This window comes from Lagopus muta, chromosome 20, assembly GCF_023343835.1.
Source record: "Lagopus muta isolate bLagMut1 chromosome 20, bLagMut1 primary, whole genome shotgun sequence".
Classification (NCBI taxonomy): Eukaryota; Metazoa; Chordata; class Aves; order Galliformes; family Phasianidae; genus Lagopus; species Lagopus muta.
In genome coordinates, this window is record NC_064452.1 from 4,094,593 (window position 1) to 4,112,397 (window position 17,805).

Consider the following 17,805-nt stretch of genomic DNA (forward strand, 5'->3'; position numbering starts at 1 on the left):
CTCTCCTGGTGCCCCCATGGTCCCCACAACAACCCTGGCACCATGCAGTGTTGCCGAGTACTGAATTAACCACCTCTATCTGCTGTGGGATGGGGGGCAGGGATTACAGGGAACACAGAGCCCCCCCCTGTGCAAGGGACACGAAGGAGCTCCTAATAAATACAAGAAGAGTTTATTGAAAAACAAAAAAAGTCAAGGAAGGAACACTGGGGTAATAAATAACCAACGTGTGCCTGGGGGGGGGGCGGGGGAGGCACCAGCTTACAAAATATGGCTCTGGACAGCGGGGACCCCCAGGTCCCCAACAAGGCTGGTGGTGGGGAGCGAGGAAATGAGGGGCACAGCCCCCCTGCAACCCCCCCTCCCCCCAGGGCACCTGAGAAGGGGCAGCGGGCTCCCAGCCCCCAGCCCCGGGGTTCAGCACCACGGACAGCACCGCGCCGTCTCCCCCCCCCCCCCCCCCACCTCCCCCCCATTCCGGGGGGCTCAGGAAAGGATTTTCTGTGGGATCTCCACCGAGGCCCTGATGAAGATGGCGTTGTCCCGCACGTAGTTCCTCTTCTTGATGTCCTCGTGGGAGATGAACTTGGGGTAACCAAAACCCAAGGTGCTTTCATCCAGGGACCCCCGCGACGCCCCCGGCTTCTGGAAATTCTTCCAGTTGGGGTCGGGGTGGAAGGTCTCAGTGATGTGTTGGGGTTTGGAGAGCGACGGGTCGCTCTGGTCCAGCAGCGAGAAGGTGACACGGTAGGAGAAAGGCCACTCCAAGAGGTTGTCGTATTCACCCGGCAGCACGCGGATGTACACAGACAGGTGGCTGTTCTCCCCGCTCCCGTTGCCGTTGAGGAACGCTGAGACCTGCAGCTTGTAGCCGTACTTATGGGTGTAGAAAGGAGGGCTGAAGAACTCGTAGTTGCTGCGGGTTTTGGCCTCCTGCAGCTTGCGGGCGTAGTCGGAGATCTTCCAGATCAGGGTCCCATCGCTGCTCACCGACAGCTCCTCCACGTCGCGCCGCAGCTCCAGGATCTCCTGCCGCTGCCGGCTCACCAGGGCGCACACCATGCCCAGGTGGGCCTTGGTGCTCTCCTCCAGATGCCGACCCATGGCCAGCTTAGGGCACTGTGAGGACCATGGGGCCGTCAGCACGGGGACCCCGTGGAATGGCACAGGAATGGTGGGGTGGGACGAGTGAGGATGGCGATGGAGGGGATGGCAGAGGGATGCCACAGGGATAAGGGGTGGCACGCAGACATCCGGCTGGACAGCAGCGGTGCAGGGATGCAGGACAGGATGGGGACAGGACAGGATGGAGACACCATGTGGCCAGAGGGATGGGACGGAGCAGAGAAACACAGAATGGCTTGGGTTGGAAGAGACCTCAAGCAATAGACTGCTCATCTGCTTGGATGCTCCAAGCAGCAGTAGCAGGGACACCACAAGCAGTAGGATGCGTGTCAGGGACAAGAGCTGTAAGGATGCTATGGGGCACAAAGGACACCGGGACAGGATGGAGACATCAGCACGGAGCTGGGGATACTCACCCTGTGCTTGCAGCCTGCCTCCTTGAAGGGACACAGCAGCATGGCAGTGCTGCAGCTCTCCTTCAGGTGTGTGGGCACATCCTCCCGGGCGATGTTGGGCGTCCCACACTGGTTGGGGCAGGGCACGGGGTACCGGGGACACTGGTACTGGTGGTTCTGGGGACAGAAGCTGGGTGTTACTGGGGCTGAGAGACGGCGGGGTGCCCCCATCCCCACGGCTCCGTCTCACCTGGATGGTGTCGAAGACAAACTCCTTGGCACAGTAGGTGCAGGGCTGGGTGCGCTTGGGGCACTCGGACAAGGTGTGCTGGGACAGCAGGCGCCGCATCATGCGTGCCCCACACTTGTTCTCACAGTACACGCTTTCCTGGGGACATGTCCCCTGGTGGCCCTGGGGATAGAAGCAGTGTCATTACAGCCAGCTCCATCCCCACGGCCAGGCTGTGCCCTGCAGGGTGCCCCCCATCCAGCTTGTCCCCACAGCCGGACCGTGTCCCCAGCAGCAGGATGTCCCCATCTGCGTCCCCACGATGCCCTACAACCCATCCACATCCTCCACAGCCACCTTAAACCCTCACTGCAGCCCCATCCAGCCCACATCCCCACACATCCCCCATAGCATCTCCATGGTCACACCGTCCCCTAGCGGCGCTCACCTCGAAGGCCTCCCCGGTGAAATCCCCGGCACAGAACTCGCACTGGACGCGGCGTTTGGGGCAGCCGTGCTGCAGGTGCTGGGGCAGATCGCGGCGGCTCAGCTTGGTGCTGCAGCGGTTGGGGCAGGGGATGACGTTGAAGCCGCAGGTGCCCAGGTGGGCCTGGGGGAGGGGGGTGCACAGGGATGGTCAGGGTCATGGTAAGGGGTGCTGTGGGGAGGTCAGGGTAAGGGGTGCTGTGGGGAGGTCAGGGTCAGGGTAAGGGGTGCTGTGGGGGGGGTCAGGGTAAGGGGTGCTGTGGGGGAGTCAGGGTCAGGGGTGCTCCCTGCCCGCTACCCTACCTGCAGGTGTCGGATCAGCCCACTCCAGCGACAGCCCTCCTCGCTGTGGATGCAGCGGATGGCCAAGCTCAGCACTTGGGCTTCCAGCTCAGGGTCGGGGTAGATCTAGAGGTAGGTGGGGGGGGGGGTTAGCGAGCTGTGGGCACAGTGCCCAGGGCCAGAATCCCCCCAGCCAGCACTCCAACAAGCGCCCTTTGTCGGCAGCGGGTTTCCGTTTCCCATTGCGCAGCACAAAGAGCTGTTGATCCACGGCAGCGCCGTGCCAGGCACCAGGGCCGGGCCAGAGCCACAGTGGGGCAGGGGGACATCCCTGTTGGGCTCACCTTGGCGTAGTCCAGGGGCAGCTGATCCTCGGGGCACTTAAAGACGCCTTCGCTGCAGGAGAAAGAGAGAGGAGTCGGAGATGAGGGCTGACACATCCATGGAGCCCCCCGGTGTGCCAAATCCAGCCCTCAGGGAGCCCTAATCCTAGCGGCGGCCACTCCATCTGTCGGGGCTGGGAAATGCCCCCGCCAGACACCCCCCCCCCGGGGGCAAGGCACCATCTGGAGCCCCTTCACACGCCCCGGGATGGGGCCGGTGGGGCTGCCCCATGAGCTGGGGGCCAACAGCTGGGCGCCAGATGTGCAGCACGGATGCAAGGCCCCATAGGAAGCTGCTCACCAGGAAATGGCCCCGGAGAGGTGGGGTGGAGGGGAACATGCATGGACAGGGTCCTCAGCATGCTGGGAGCACCCCAGTGGGACAGAGTGATGCCCCCCGATGGGATGAGTGCCACATTTCAAAGTCATCACTGAGACACAGATGGTGAACACCGCCCCGACGTCACCGTGACCCACAGAGGGATGGCATGGGGTGGGGAACGGGGACAAAGCTGAATGGGTGACCTGGCACAGCTGGCCGGGAGCCACTGTTGCGGCACCTTTGGGCACTGCCCATGGGGATGCACAGCCAGGACCCTGGTTCTGGTGGCTGGGGACACAAAGTCCCCCCTCCCCTTCATATCAGACCCCTCCATGTGCCCTTGGCACAAATGGGGCTGCCAAGATGCAGCAGTGACCAACCCCACGGTGCCACCCGGTACACAGCACTGGATTGGCAGTGCACACAGTGACACCCCCATGGCTGCTCCCCCCTACCCCCCCCCCCCCCCCATGCCCCACCGCTGGGGACCGAGGAGCGCTGGGGGTCCGACGCAGCCCTGCCACGTGCCCCGTTGGGGCGGGGGGGCCCACGATCCCAAACGGGCCGGGGGTCCGGGCGCAATCCCCGATGCGGCCGCCCCGTTGCTCACGCTCCACCGGGCAGGGAATGTGCTGAGGCAGCGCCGGGGGCACCGTCCTTCCCTCTGACCTTCACGTCGAGAAGGTTCCCCCCCCCATTCCCCCAACCACCCAACCCTCTCCCGGCTGCACCGTGGGGGTCTCCCGCCGTCCGTCCCCGGATCCCCACGGCCGCGGGTGGGAGCGCGGCGCGGCTCAGCCTGGCATCGGCCCCGGGAACGCCCGGTTTCGCAGAAACCACCGTGTCCCCCCCCCCCCGCCCCTCCCCGTGCAAAGGTCGTCGGTGCGGGGCGAGGCTGAACCGGAGGCGGCGGAACGCGGGGAAAGGGCCGCTCCACGCGCGGATCCCCCCCCAAACACAGCCGTAAGGTTCGGGGGTTGTGGGATGGGGGGGGCCCCACCGCTTCCTTCCTGCGTGGCCCCGGCAGGAAGACGCCGGGCTCGGCCGCCTCCTCCTCCGAGCCCGAAAGAGGCTGTCACGCGTGGGGGGCACCCACAAATTCCCCCGTCCCCCTCCAACCCTGCAAACCCCGGCAGCACCCAAAGGGTTCCCTACGTGACGTCGGGGAGGGATGGTTTCAGGGCCGGGGGGGGGGAGGGAGGGGGGGTAAAGGGGCTCACCTGAGGAACTCCTGCAGGCAGGTGTCACAGAAGCGGTGTCCGCAGGTGGAGACCCGCACGGGTTCCCGCATGGGCTTCCCGCACAGCGGGCACAGCACTCTCCGCCGCGGTCGCTCCAGCAGTTTGTAGTCGTAGCCCGGCATCGCGCACCGCTCCCGGCCCCGCGACGCGCACCGCTCCGCTGCTCCGAGCCGACTCCGCCCCGGGGCGGCGACAACCGCAGCGAAACCGCCCCGAATCCCGCACGACGGGCGGGGAGAGAACGGGGGTCAGGGGCACCGCGTGGGGCTGCGGCCGGGGCTGCCCTGATGGGGGATAGGAGAGGTTGGATGGGATGGGGGAAACGGGATGGAGGTGAGTGGAGCGGGATGGGGGTGAATGGGGAGGAGTGAGATGGGATTGTATAGGATAGAGTGGGATAGGATGGGGCGAGAGGAGATGGGGTTGGATGGGATGACCTGGGAAGGTTGTATGGATGTGTGGGATGGGGTGAAATGGAATGGGACGGAGCGGGATAGAATAGAGGGGGGGTGGCGTGGGGGGAGATGAGATGGGGTCGTATAGGATGCAGTGGGATAGGAGGAGATAAGAGAGCGGCTAGGGAGAGACAGAATGGGGTGAGGCGGGGTGGGATGCAGAATAAAGGGAGATCTGTCCCAGCCCCCTCCTCGCCCTCTCGGAGCTGAGCAGCATATGGGAACGTTCGCCCCTTTTCCCCAGAGATGAGCAGCACCAGCTGACGGGCTGCCAGCATGCGTTCATCCCTCCCAGCCCCCGCACGGGCAGCAGCACGGCCACACGTGCTGGCAGCTTTCCATTCACACGTGGAGGAGGAGGAGGAGGAAGAGCTCAGCCTCTCCCCCTTGTCGCTCACCCAGCAGACAGTAAAACCCCCACTGGCAGCGCAGGACGGCCTTTGTCCCAGCTGGGTTTGCCCAGAGCCCGAGGCAGGACTCAGAACCACGCTCCATACGGGGCCGTGGGGCTCTGCTCCCCCCGCCAGGCTTTATGAGCTCCGTCTCTTTGAAGTTTTTCCTTTTCTAACCTCGCTTCAAGAGCACCTCAGCCTAATTAGCCCGGAGCTGACAAAGCCATCCGAAGGCGCTGCGGGTGCCAGCAGGACGGCACCGAGGTGTCAGACCCTGCAAACAAAGATCCCCTCATTTCCCCCTCTCCCCTCGCTCACCGTGACAGCCCGGCGTTTGGCTCGCACTCCGCTGCCACTCCACCTCCGGGCAGGGCGCTCAGCTTTGTAGAAGCAATTTGTCGCCCATCCCCGGTGACAGGTCCGTCCCCAAACCCATCTGGGCTTCCTGCAGCAGCATCCCTGTGCCCGGGTTCGCATAAATCAGGGGATGGAAAAGCAACACTTCTAAAGCTGAGGTGGAAAGGAGTGCTGGGGAAGCTCCCTCCCTGTTTTTGGGGGACTTTTGCTGCAGAAGAGCATTGGGGGAGAGGCTGGATGGACAGAAGCTGCCCTTCTGCAAAGCCTCGTGGGAACGGGGCCGGGAGCATCAGAGGGGTGCCACAACCGAATGAAATCAGCTGAGGGATCAGCAGGAGGTTTGGGCTGTTTCCTGCTGACACCAACGGCCCGAGGTCAGCGGGACGTGTAATCTTATCAGGCACGGGAACGAGCAGCCCGTGGATCCTGCCTGCGCGCCGCCCTCAGCCTTTTCCCGCAGGAAAACCAGCAGACCTCTCGCTGCTGGGGCTGCACGGAGCAGGGATTCTCAGCCCGGCGCATCGCTGCTCCGTCAGCACGAAGATCCGAGCTCTGCGCGTCGTTTCCTGCGACAAAACGAGGCTCGGAAGGGAGAAGCCCCGATTGCGAGTTTTCACCAGGAGCTGCTGCAGGGAAACAAAGCAGCCGACGTGAGGAATGCAACCGGCCCATTCGCTGGGGCTGCTGCTGCCTGCGGCACACGGACGTGCCTCTGCTTGTCGTTTCGAGAGCTATTGTTGCTCGGGGCCGGGGGCCTCTTTGTTTCCTTTACCCTTTCGCCAGGCTCGGTCGCAGCCCGCTATTAAATTATTCAAATCATTTCGCCGGGCTCCGCAGCCGAAGCGAAATCCCCAGGGCTGCAGCCCTCGTGGCAAAGCCCCGGCCCGGCACAAAGCTGGCTGCTTCTCCCCTTTCCCCGAGGTGAAAGGTCCCAATAGCTGAGCCGGTGCCACCTCCAGCCCCAGCAGTGCGGTGTGAAGCCGTAAAACAAGCCTTTGCTGTCAGCGCGGCGGTGGGGACGGGGGGCTCAGCCCTGCTTTAGCAGCCTTGGGGCGACGGCACGTAGATGCCACCCCACTGACGGGGCAAAAGGGGGCAGGGATTTGCGTCCCAGGGAGGCTGGAGCAGGAGCCTGCTGGTCTTGGGCTGTATTTGCACGTGGGGGAGCCCCAGGAGAGGCTGAACGCAGCACAGCCAAGAGGGCTCTGTTTCTGCAGGAACTGGTGGTGCTCACAGCTCAGCACGGGGAGAAAAGACGAGAGTTCAGAGGGAATTTCACCCGGCCCTGCAGTTGTCCTGGTCCCCAGGTCGGGCTGGAAGCCTGAACACCTTCCCCTGTAAGCCGGAGCACAAGGCGAGTGCCAAGGGACTGGCAGAGCCTTTGAACACACGTCAGCTTTCTGGGATAGCAGGGTGTAACCACCTGAAAAGGCAGCTCCACCAGAAACAAAGAGGCAGGGAAAAACCCATTCACCCACCCAGCCAGGAGCCAAAGAGGGAGGCCGTGTCTGCAGCCAGGGCTGCACACGCCTTTCCTGGCCGGACAGGACCTGCTCTCTTCCCAGCCAGAGCCTGGGAGGCAGAGAGAGCAGGAGAGCTGCAGAAATTCATTACCTTCCACATGACAGAGGGATCGGTCGGCACCTACCAGAGCTTGACAAGGTTTCCCTCATTGAAGACAGGAAAGGATCACAAAAATAATTAGAGAGATTCCATCTCAGCCAGCTTATGAAAGCACTGACTTTATACACAACGGATTGGCAGCGGCACAAAGATGGATGTGAAAGGCAATGTCAGATCAGAGACAGAAACTCATCAGAAAATGGCCCGGGGCAGATGTTAAAAAATATATATACAGTAAAGGGGGGGGGGGAATAAAAGCAAGAAAGGAAACGACCCTTCTGGTGATTAAAAAAAGGTAACTCCTGGCTGTGGTACAGTGATATGCCCCCCTCCTGCCTGCAGAGAGGATCCCTGGTGGAAACTCATCATCTCCCTGTTGAGATCTGGGTTCAAAAACTTCAATTAGAGACAAGCGCTCGCTGCGTTTTGCTGCCTCAAACTCGCTGGGCCTGGAGCCAGGCAGCAGCAGGATTTAAGGGGCCTGAGGACAAACATCAGCTGGAGGATGCTCAGCTGGGCTCCTGGGGCTGCAGGAGGCTGTAATTGGAGAGCCTCAGGCAGCACTGGGGGAGCGGCCGTGCTGCACAAGGAGAGGCTGCTCGCCTGGTGTTAGGCCAGCCGTGCAGGGCAGGACCCTTGCAAGAGTGATGAACAGCTCAACAAATGGGCAAAATGCTTGCAGGAGGGATGGGAAAGGACTGGTTTGTCTAATTAGAAAAGAGGTTTGCTCTTAGTCACCCAGCACAGCGCCTGGGGCTGTAACTCCAGACACTGCTGCAAAGGCTGACAGCTCTCTCAGACAGCGAGCTGTCAGCCTGGGCTTTGTAACCAGAGAGTTTCCACGGGGAAAAACAACCTCTGTGCTCATCACCAGCGGCAGAGGAGGGCCCTTCTGCACCTTCCAACAGCCCAGAGACCCACCGAACACAGGCACTTCAAGGCCACAGCAAACCTCACTGACCCACGAGAGCTGAGAGCTCCCAGTTGTGCAGCAGAATCTGGGGAGTAGGTGCAGCAATAGGAGCCTGCAGCTGTATGGCAAGGCTGGATGCCATCCCTCTCACTGAGGTGGTGACTCTTCCACGGCAGCTGAAACACAAAAGGCAGGAACAGATGAGCAATGCAATCTCTGTCCTGTTGCCCCCGTGGTAGCATTAAAAAACAAACCAAACAACACCACAGAGCACAAGCAGGAGGGATTAAAATATCTCGGGGTTTGCACCGTCCTCCTCCTCTCCAGCTTCTCCCAGCTATTCCAGGCCTGTGTTTGCAGTGGGGTTGAGAAAAAGGTGCAGCAGTGGCCCCACGATAAAGAGGGCACCAGTCCAAGCCACTCACAAACAGTGCTTGGCTGCACGGGAGGAAAGCGCTGTGCAGCCCCAAAGGTGGAGCTCAGCTCCCAGTGCCAGCACTCCCTGCCAGCTCCTGGTCGGTGCTCAAAGTGGCAGTAAGACCAAACGTGTCACCAGCCACCAGCTCGTGCTCTCTCTGGAGAGGTTTCCAGGCAGACTGAGCTGCGTGGAAGCCCAATATGAGAACTTGGAGCCCTGCTTCTGCAGGGCTGCAGGTGGGAGCTCACAGCCCAGCTGCGGAGCCACTCCAGCAGCAGAAGGGGACTGCAGCCCGCAGCCTTCCTGCAAGAACAAAACACTTTTATTCCCACAACAAACACCCTGCCCCAAGACTCTGCCTTTCCCTGTCCCCTCCGTGGCAGCACACATCACGTGAGGGCTCAGCAGGGCCCATTTCACTGTGCTGGGGCAGTCAGCCGGGCCTCCTCCCCTGCAGGGTGTAATTAACCTCCTTGAAGTGGGCTGGGACTGGAATCCCACAGCCCAGTGCAGAGGCCATAATCAGACCAACAGAGGAGGAAGAAAGGCCCCCCTCCAGCAGTCTGGGCCAGGCTCCCATCTCACACCCAGGCAACGGAAGGGCAGGTCACGCCATGGGCACGTTTTAACCACGCAAGGATGCTACTTTTGGCCCGAGCAGAGAGGAACCACAAAACCATGGCTATCTTTTCCAAACCACAACGGAGAGCCAGCAGCCAAAATGACGCCTCAAATCTCAGCTTCTATTTCAGCAGCAGCAATTAAAGAGCTGCTCTTTTTGGCTACTCGCTGGACAGTCAGCATCTCAGCTCCCCACCAGCTGCAGCCTGGCCACCCCCCGTCGTCTGGTAGCGTGTGAGTCCGCCTCTCTGCTCCCCCAGGGCAGTGGAAGAGGCAGTGTCACAGCCCTGTGTAGCAGAAGGGGAATGTTGATGTGCTTCAAGTTATTTCTGCTCATCTACAGCTCTAGATGGACTAGAATAACACATAGCTTGTGTGCCAGGGTTACTTGGTACAGCATCATCTCTGGCTGGGACCTCATAGCAGGAATCTCAGTAGCAGAGCCCCCTACTCACGCTTTACAGCCAGCAGCGTGTTCCCATGGCAGCAGGCTACAGAGGTCACCACGTATGGATGTGTCTCCTCCAGCTGCACAGGCCGTGGCGTTCCTGTCTCCTCATCCTTCCTGCCCAAGCGTCCCCTGGCTCCTTTCCCCCAGGTGCACACCTCACCATCTGCAGAGGGACACAGCTTGCTGCACACACAGCTCCTGCAGCCCTCACCAGGACACGGAAGCTTCAGCCTCACCTGCTCCAATAGCCACAGTGAAGGCATCCCCACAAGCTACCACAGCGACCTTCATGGCCTGGAGCCCCACAACCAGGTGGGGCACACGACTGTTGCGGCAGGAGTTGGTGCCCAGCTGCCCGTGTTGGTTGCTCCCAAAGGTGTAACAGTGGCCAGAAGCTGATGAGAGATGAGAGAAACAACCGTATGTCACCCAAGGATGCACAGAAACCCCTTTGCTCTCTATCATGCTGAGCATCCTGCTCCACAGTGCTCCAAAACTGGGAGCAGGTTGTACTGAGCCTCTCTCAGCTCTTTACCTACAGGAAAGGGAAGCAGGAGGAGGAGGGAGAAAATGCAGTCCCTTCTCAGGGATCTGGGCACACACCTGTGACTGCAGCTGAGTGTGCTGTACCGATATCAGCACACACAACTGGCTCTTGGTTCAAGGGGGCTGACTGTGCACACGTGAACATGGTGGCCTCCTCTACCTGCTCCTCTGGGGAAGGTTCCTCTGCTGAGCTGATCCGATCTAGGCCCAGCTTGTTACACCTGCAAAGAAAAAAGCATGGCTCAGAACTGGCTGAATCCAACATCAAATCCTGCCTTAGCATAGCTACAGCCCCAGCAACGAGCAGGATCTCACAGAAATGTCTTCTAGAGACTCTCACTCCTGCTTCAATGACAGACACAGGAGGGGTCTGGGGAAGCTGCAGGCAGGCTCTGAGCTCCCACAGATCCTCATTTCCCCTACCTGTTGCTCCCACAAGCAAGAATCTGGTTCTTCACTGTGAGGACCATGGAGGAGTCGATGCCGCAGATCACCCTCTGTGCCTCATGCTCTGCTGGGACTGCTACCTGCTGGGGGGAGTTATGGCACTCCAGGGTGCCCAGCCCAAGCCGACCTGGCAGGAAAAACACAAAGCTGTCTCCAAGAACTCATTCTGGGACCTGCCACCACGAAAGGCAGCAAAACCCAAAGTGCAGGGACCTGATCTGCACTGAAGTGGCAGGGACCCACCGAGCCTGGCACATCTGGAGAGAATCACAGGCAAGTAGGGCCAGCAAGAAGCATGGAAACGTGATGGAAAGCATTAGCCCTGTTCTGCTAAGCAGACATCTCTTACCATTATCCCCTCTGCCCCAGGCAAACACCTCCCGTTCATTGGAAACTGCCAGGACGTGAGATGCACCACAGGCCACCTGCACCATCTCGTAGCCCAGCAGGGCCTCCACAATCTTGGGCTGGCAGGGGAAGAGCAGCAGCCGTTAGCCGAGACCTCCCAGCCCGCCCGCCTGCTCCCATCCCTCCCACCCTGCCCCCCCAGCGCAGCACAGCACTGGCAGCATCCCAATTTTCATCCAACACAAACACCAGAGAATTTTTTGTTCTGAACAGTCTTCAAAGGGTTGGGTTTTTTTTTTTTGTGTGTGTGTGTGTGTGTTTTTTTTTTTAAAGAGTCGACGTGCACGCAGCACAAAAGATAATGCAAACATCTCTAGGGCGGAAGAAAGCAGCCAGCACCATGGTTTGGAGAGCTGAAGGGTTGGGATTTGCCCCCCTGCCCATTATGGGAGTGCCAGGGGCGGTTAACGCACGCTCTGAGCAGGCAGGGGCTTGGTGCAGGATGCATTTGGCTCCTCTCACGCAGAGGAGCTGTGAGCCACCAGCTACACATTCATTAGGGTGTGGAGAGACCAGGATCTCCACGCTGTGCCCAGCCCCTGCTGTGACCTGCTGTTAAATCTGACACCTCGCCACATCGAGCCTCAATCTCATTATGTTCTTCAAGTGAAAAGCACCGTTTGCTGGGACTTGGCTGCAGCTCCCAGTTGGTGTCCCCCAGCATTAAACACTGAGCTGCTCTGGACAGAGCAGGCACAAATGAGCCAGCTGACCACAGAAACAAATGGCACCAGTCCCTAGGCTTCAGCTGGCAGCCATTGGCTGCTGTCACATCCGAGGGCAGGAGAGGAAGAAGCTGGAAAGGAGCAACGGGCTCTCAGCCCCACTGCTCCAAGCCAATCGGAAGCACACAGCTCTTCTTTAAATACTGGCTCTTTTGAAAAATAACTTTTCTCAGTGAACCCCGGCAGCTGCAGGCCAAGAGTGAAGCAGGCAGGTGTGTGATTGGAGGCAGGCTCCAAGCTGGGAGCCTGCCAACAGCAACCACAAGGCAGCTCTTGACTTCCCCCACACTCAAAGGGATCATTGTGTAGGGAGGGGGGAGAGAGAAAGAGAGAGGCAGGTTGGGCCTTTTAAAACCTGCAGTGATAGGGAGAGAAGGGGGAGGGGGGTCGGATGCCAGAGCACGCCTGGGATGCACACCCTGGAGCTGGGATGAGCTGCCTCACGTGGCGGTTAAAGCACAATCCATCCTCTGACTCTGGGGGAGCAGCACACCCAGCACCCTCACAACAAACCTGGCTGACATCCGTGAAGTTTCCGTGCCCTAAACAGCCATTACTGCCACTGCCAAAAGTCATGATGATCCCCCTGTCTGGAAAGGCAGAAAGAAGTCGTGTTACTGGCACACGTGACGCCCCATAAGGCACACACACAGCCCACAGGGCTGGCCATGGATCCCAGGACAGGCTCTGCCTGGACCCACTGCGACTCATAACTTGCTGGGGGGCCCCCCAAGGCCTTCAACAAACTTCCAGAGAGCAGCAGCCTCGATGCACCACAACGCCTCGCCAAACAAACATCAGTTGATAACAGGAAAGCCCTGTGATAACATTATGGCAGCTGTGTACGCAGGAGCTGCAAACTCCACAGTCTGTCAAGGTGCTCAATACATAGGGTGCTCAGCAAGCAGCCGTCCAGCAGAGCAGCGGCAGGAAATGCCATGCAGAGGAAGGACAAACAGACACCTATGAAGTCTGCCATCTGCATATCTGTCATTTACTGCCCCGACCTCCAGCAGAAGGGCAAACAGGGCTCCCAAAGGACCCCTGGGAGGGCTTTGCTCCCCAAGCACAGCCTTGGGCTTGTGTGCGTGCTCTGCTCCCAGCCAGCTTCTGGCCTGCTCTTCAAGGGCTTCAGACCCTGCCTTCCTGCAGCAGAGGCTGCAGGAGCTCATAGGCACCCATTCATGCTGCCTTCTTGCTGCAGTGCCAGTCACCATTAATCACTGCTCGTGTCACACTCACAGAATATGTGACAGAGAAAGGCTGAGTCTCCCAAACGTTCCTTGCACTGCAGGCCCCACTGTGCAAGCCAGTTCTGGCTTCAAGAGACACCACTGCTAGCAGGACAAGGAACAGAAGGTGTCTGTCTGTGCCTTGCCCATACCAGACTGACCTTTGTGACCCAGCTGAGCAGCATGGCATCATGCCTGCAAGCCACAGAGGTCTTCACTTCATCTCAGCCCAGTGCATCTCTCGGGTTCCTCTCTGAACAGGTATCCCAGGCTGTCACACTGGGACACTTCCACAACTTCTCCAAGTGAAAGCCCAAGGCAGCAGCTCACCTGTGAGGCAGGCAGTGAAGAGATCCCCGCAGGACACATGTTTGATGGTCACACCAGACTGGCCCTCCAGAAAGCGGGACACAAACTGAGGCTGCAGCTGCTCAGTGGCTCCTGGCAGAGAAGGGCCTCCTGCAGCACCCATCGGGGGAGCCTGGAGGAGAGAAACCGACCAGCTCCTGTGCCTCGGTGCAGCAAGGGCCGCGTGTGAGAACTAAGATAAACACCTTCCCACTGCCTGTCCCACGTCCCCCATTACTCACCTCCCACATGATAAGCCTCCCCGATTTGGTGACCCCAGCCTTCTGTGTCCTGCCAGCAGACACCTGCACCACTTCGGTGTTCAGCATGGGCAGACGGAGCGGGGTGGTGATCCCACTGCCCCACGTGTAGATGGACGACAGGGGAGGAGGGATGCCTGTCCTGGCTGAGCCACCTCGAACACCTGTGGGTCAAACAGGAATCAGAGCGGATTGCTAACTGTCCTCCCACAGAAAGATAAAGCCACCATCCTGCTGGGTGCCAGCGCAGCTGCTGGGCTGCCAGCAGGGCCAGGCCAGCTCAGAGCACCGGTCCAAGGCTGGCACGGGACTGCTGGGGAGCTCAGTGCCAGGGCTGAGGGAACAGCCCCTTGTGTTTTATCCCAGAGCTGAGGGGAGCAGCATTACAACAACTCTAGCTAATTGTTAACCGATGCCAGCTGCACTGCCCTGCTCAGAGAGGTTCTCCCTTGGCACCCTCCTCAGCTCGTTCCCAGCCTTTACAGTAGAAACTGCAGAAACTTGATTCAGAGGGTCAAAACCTTAAAGAAGCAGCTGGAGAAAGACTGCTGTTTGGTCCCCAGATCTGAGGTCCCTGGGGGCTCCTCCAGTGCTCATGGAAGGCAGTATTTCTCAACTTCTTCTCTCCAAACACCTCTCCAACTCCCTGTCATCCAATGGAGAGGGTCCTTCCGAATGGGAGTTGTGTTGAAGGCCCTGTGCCAGCACTCACCCCTGGGCCTGGCACTGCTCACTCGTCCCCCCGTCCGGCTGTGTGTCACTGTTTGCACTGGAGCCAAGGGCTTTTCAGGCCTGCCAAACCAAAATCCAGTCCTTACTGTCAGCTCGGCCCAGAGGTCCTGCAGAGCCCTGTATTGCAGAACCAGGCAGAGCTACAGCAAAGCCACAGCTGATCAACTCACAGAACTGCCTTTGGCAGGTATTTTAAACCACCTGAGAAAGGGAAGTTGGTGTCAATTTTCTTCCCCCTGAGCTCACAACTCTCCATTTGCAGTTTACTGCTGCCCACACCTGCTGCAGCCACAAGCCACAGGGCCAGGCTCGGCTTGCAGCAGCTGCACATTTGGTAACCCAGCATAGGGTCAGCACTCTATTTGGAGTTTACAGCACAGACAGTGAGCTGGTCTGACGTGTTGTGAGCCGTGGCAGTCCCTCCCAAGGGAGACAAGTGTGGCAGTATCACTTGCCTTCTCATTTTAACGCTTCCTACATCGGTGTAGAGGTTCAGAAGGGGGCGAATGCAGATGGACTGGGCCATAATCTCATTCAGCTGAGGCCGCTTGGAAGGATCCAGGTTGAGCATACTAAGGATGAGCTGGCGCAGGTCAGGGCTGTATCTATCTGATATTGGGGCAAACGTCCCGCTCATGATCTTCAATACTAAGGCAGGAAGATTCTGAACAGAAAACAAAAGAGAGAGATACAATGGCTGGGAAATCAGAAGCAAGACCAAGGGGCAAGATGTCTTCAGTGCTGCCCTCTGCCTTCACACCTTCAGGCTCAGAGAGAAGAGTGATCCAAGCACGTATTTTCGCCTCTGAAAGAGACCACAGTTCTCTGCACTACATGTAAACTCTGTCTTGTCTTACCGCAGCTTCAAAAGCCCTCTTGAGGCTGGTAAGTTCATAGAGCACACAGCCCAAAGCCCAGATATCACTCTTCTGGTTGTAAGGCTTCCCTTCACAGAGCTCTGGGGAGATGTAGCATGGAGTTCCCACAACCTAGATGAGACAGATAAATCTACCATGAAGCCGTGAAAGGTAAGAAGGAGGAAGGAGAAAGGCTCAGTTTACAGCCCGGAGCACAACCAACCAAAGCTTAGGGGAGCTGTGTGTTTGTGTGGCTGACAGCCTCAGTAAAAACCACAATGATTTGCCTTTCTGGAGGCCTCAGTAACAAAGCAGCACCGTGTCATACAGATGTAGCCCACTGAGAGTAGGCCACTTCCAACCTTGCTGCCCACAGCTGCTTTCCAGAGACTTTCATGAAGCCAAGACCAATGTTTCCAGCCTGCTGCCATGGTGGTAAATAGCTGCCCTGCAAAGCTGGGCCACCCACCGTGTAGGCTTTACTCTTGCTGCTCAAGATTTTGGAAATGCCAAAGTCTCCAATCTTGACAATCATGCGATGCTTGTCCAAGAGGATGTTCTGAGTCTTCAGGTCACGGTGCAGGATCTGCTTGGTGTGCACGTGGTGAAGAGCCAGGAGGATCTGCACGAAGAAGTGTAGGATGGTGTCCTCATCCAGCAAGGAGTTACAGCGTTTATGAATAAACTCTGCCAGCGTGCCTCCTGCAAAGAACAACAAAGGGATGTCAGCAAGGGTGGCTGCACAGGGCAGCACGATCTCAGCCTCAAAATAAAGGGATTTAGCTGCAGCATCTTAACAAGACAAGTGCATGAGAAAGAGCATGTCATGGTGGGACACAAAGCACGTCCTCCAGTGCTCCTGAGACTATGCAGAGAACAATGGCAGCACAGTTGGTGGGACGAAGGCACAGGGAGAAAGAAGTTGCTGTTGACATATTGTCAAAGGCAGCAGGAAAAAGGAACGCTAAAATTACAGGTCCTGGAGCCCTGTCAGGACACAAACCTTGATGGCAGAACAAGATAAGCCTGTTCTGCAGAAGAGAATTCTTGCAGTCCGAGAGGCCACGTGGCACTGAGAGGCCCCTGTCAAGAAGGGTAGGTCTAAATGCAGGTCTCCTGTGAAACTTTTAACAAGCCCTCATGCAAATCTTAATCTTAAACTCCATAGCAAATCTCATCAGAAATTGCACCTTCCCACGCAGAGCTGTGGGACTGACAGCGTGGCCAAGAGCTGACAAACAAGTGAAACCTAAATCAAGGGTGGATGGTAGCAGGTGTGTCAGAAATCTTTTCATTGCTGTTAGGAGTAGGCACAAGACATAAAACCACAGAATGGCTGAGATTGGTGGGGCCCTCTGGAGATCATCAAGTCCATCCTGCTGCTCAAGCAGGGCCACCTAGAAACAACTGTCCAGACGTCTTTGAGTATCTCCAGGGAAAGAGACTCCATCACCTCTCTGGGTTACCTGCGCCAATGCTCAGCCACTTGGTTCATGGCCAACTTGGTGCCCAGCAGGACCAGCAGGACAGAAGCTTTTCTGCAAAAAAAATATAATGGCCACATCTGCTCAAGAAAGCCTTATTTTGAATCTCTGAGGACCCAGGGCGCAACATGGAGCCAAAGCAGCCTGATCCATGAGGAGATGAATGCCCGGCATCCCCTGGACCTGCTGAGGAGCCACTGCCAGGCGTGAGGGTGCATGGGGCCCACCTGGAGCATACTCCATAGCAATCATGAGAGCCTTGTCCTCCAGGAAGTTCTCATAGTACTCGATGACGTTGGGGTGGCTGAGCAGCTTGAGGACCTGGCACTCGTTCTGCGCCGCCAGCCGCTCATCCTTGCTCATCTGCTCCACGGGGATCTGCTTCAGGATGACCAGCTTCTGGTCGGCCTTGCGCAGACACAGGTGCACGATGCTGCAGGGACAGGGCCTCAGTGGGGAGGGACGGGGCCTGGCCACCAGCCCTGGGTGACGCATAGCCCCCGTCTCTCCATGTCACTACGGTAACAGGGCCTGTTACCATCCCAGAGTAGGGTATGATACACCCCCCAACCCCCCCGTCACCACGGCAACAGCCAAGGCCAGGCCCCCACCCCAGGGTGCCACACAGCGGCTGACCCTCGCGTTGCCACGGCAACAAGGCCCAGGCACCCCCGTCGCCATGGTAACAGGGCCTGCGCCTCTCACTCGGGGGTGCCACAGGCCCGGCGCTGCTCCCCCCCCCATGGTAGCAAGGCCCCCCCATCCGCCAGGCCCGGTGCTCTCTGGGGCCGCCCTCACCCGAAGGCCCCTCTCCCCACCACCCGGATCCGCTCGTATTTCTCCATCGCTCCCCCTTCTAGGCCCAGGCTCCTCCCGTCTCCATGGAGACGCTTCCGGGTTCCGCTAAGGTGGCCGCGAGAGGACAAAACACTCATTCCGCGTCCGCCTCCTTCTCCCCAGTGTTTTGCAGGTCTGCGGGAGCCGCGGCCCCTCTTCAGCCCCACCTTAATGGCGAGGGGAGTTAATCTGTAACCCGCAGCCCTGCGATGAACGCAGCGAGCGAGCTGCGGGGG

The 17,805-nt window shown here is 58.8% G+C and overlaps 2 protein-coding genes across 3 annotated transcripts; both read right to left on the minus strand.

Moving 5' to 3' along the window:
• Positions 1 to 462: 462 nt before the first annotated feature.
• Positions 463 to 4,697, minus strand: TRAF4 (TNF receptor associated factor 4). The gene is made up of 7 exons (XM_048966883.1): positions 4,443 to 4,697; positions 2,862 to 2,913; positions 2,539 to 2,643; positions 2,198 to 2,359; positions 1,771 to 1,932; positions 1,542 to 1,697; positions 463 to 1,119 (listed from the first exon to the last, which is right to left on the minus strand). Exons 1-7 carry the CDS (start codon positions 4,583 to 4,585, stop codon positions 487 to 489), a joined length of 1,413 nt encoding a protein of 470 aa, XP_048822840.1. The 5' UTR covers positions 4,586 to 4,697; the 3' UTR covers positions 463 to 486.
• A 2,496-nt stretch (positions 4,698 to 7,193) lies between these two features.
• NEK8 (NIMA related kinase 8) lies at positions 7,194 to 17,605 on the minus strand. Of its 2 annotated transcripts, XM_048966882.1 has the most exons (15): positions 17,531 to 17,605; positions 16,960 to 17,165; positions 15,718 to 15,950; positions 15,249 to 15,380; positions 14,847 to 15,055; positions 14,372 to 14,451; positions 13,642 to 13,823; positions 13,382 to 13,532; positions 12,333 to 12,409; positions 11,036 to 11,153; positions 10,663 to 10,813; positions 10,297 to 10,460; positions 9,930 to 10,088; positions 9,698 to 9,856; positions 7,210 to 8,379 (listed from the first exon to the last, which is right to left on the minus strand). In XM_048966882.1, exons 1-15 carry the CDS (start codon positions 17,575 to 17,577, stop codon positions 8,351 to 8,353), a joined length of 2,097 nt encoding a protein of 698 aa, XP_048822839.1. In that variant the 5' UTR covers positions 17,578 to 17,605; the 3' UTR covers positions 7,210 to 8,350. The 2 variants fall into 2 exon arrangements, with proteins under 2 accessions (XP_048822838.1, XP_048822839.1); XM_048966881.1 differs by lacking the exon at positions 17,531 to 17,605 and having other exon boundaries at positions 7,194 to 8,379; positions 16,960 to 17,457.
• Between the last annotated feature and the right edge of the window lie 200 nt (positions 17,606 to 17,805).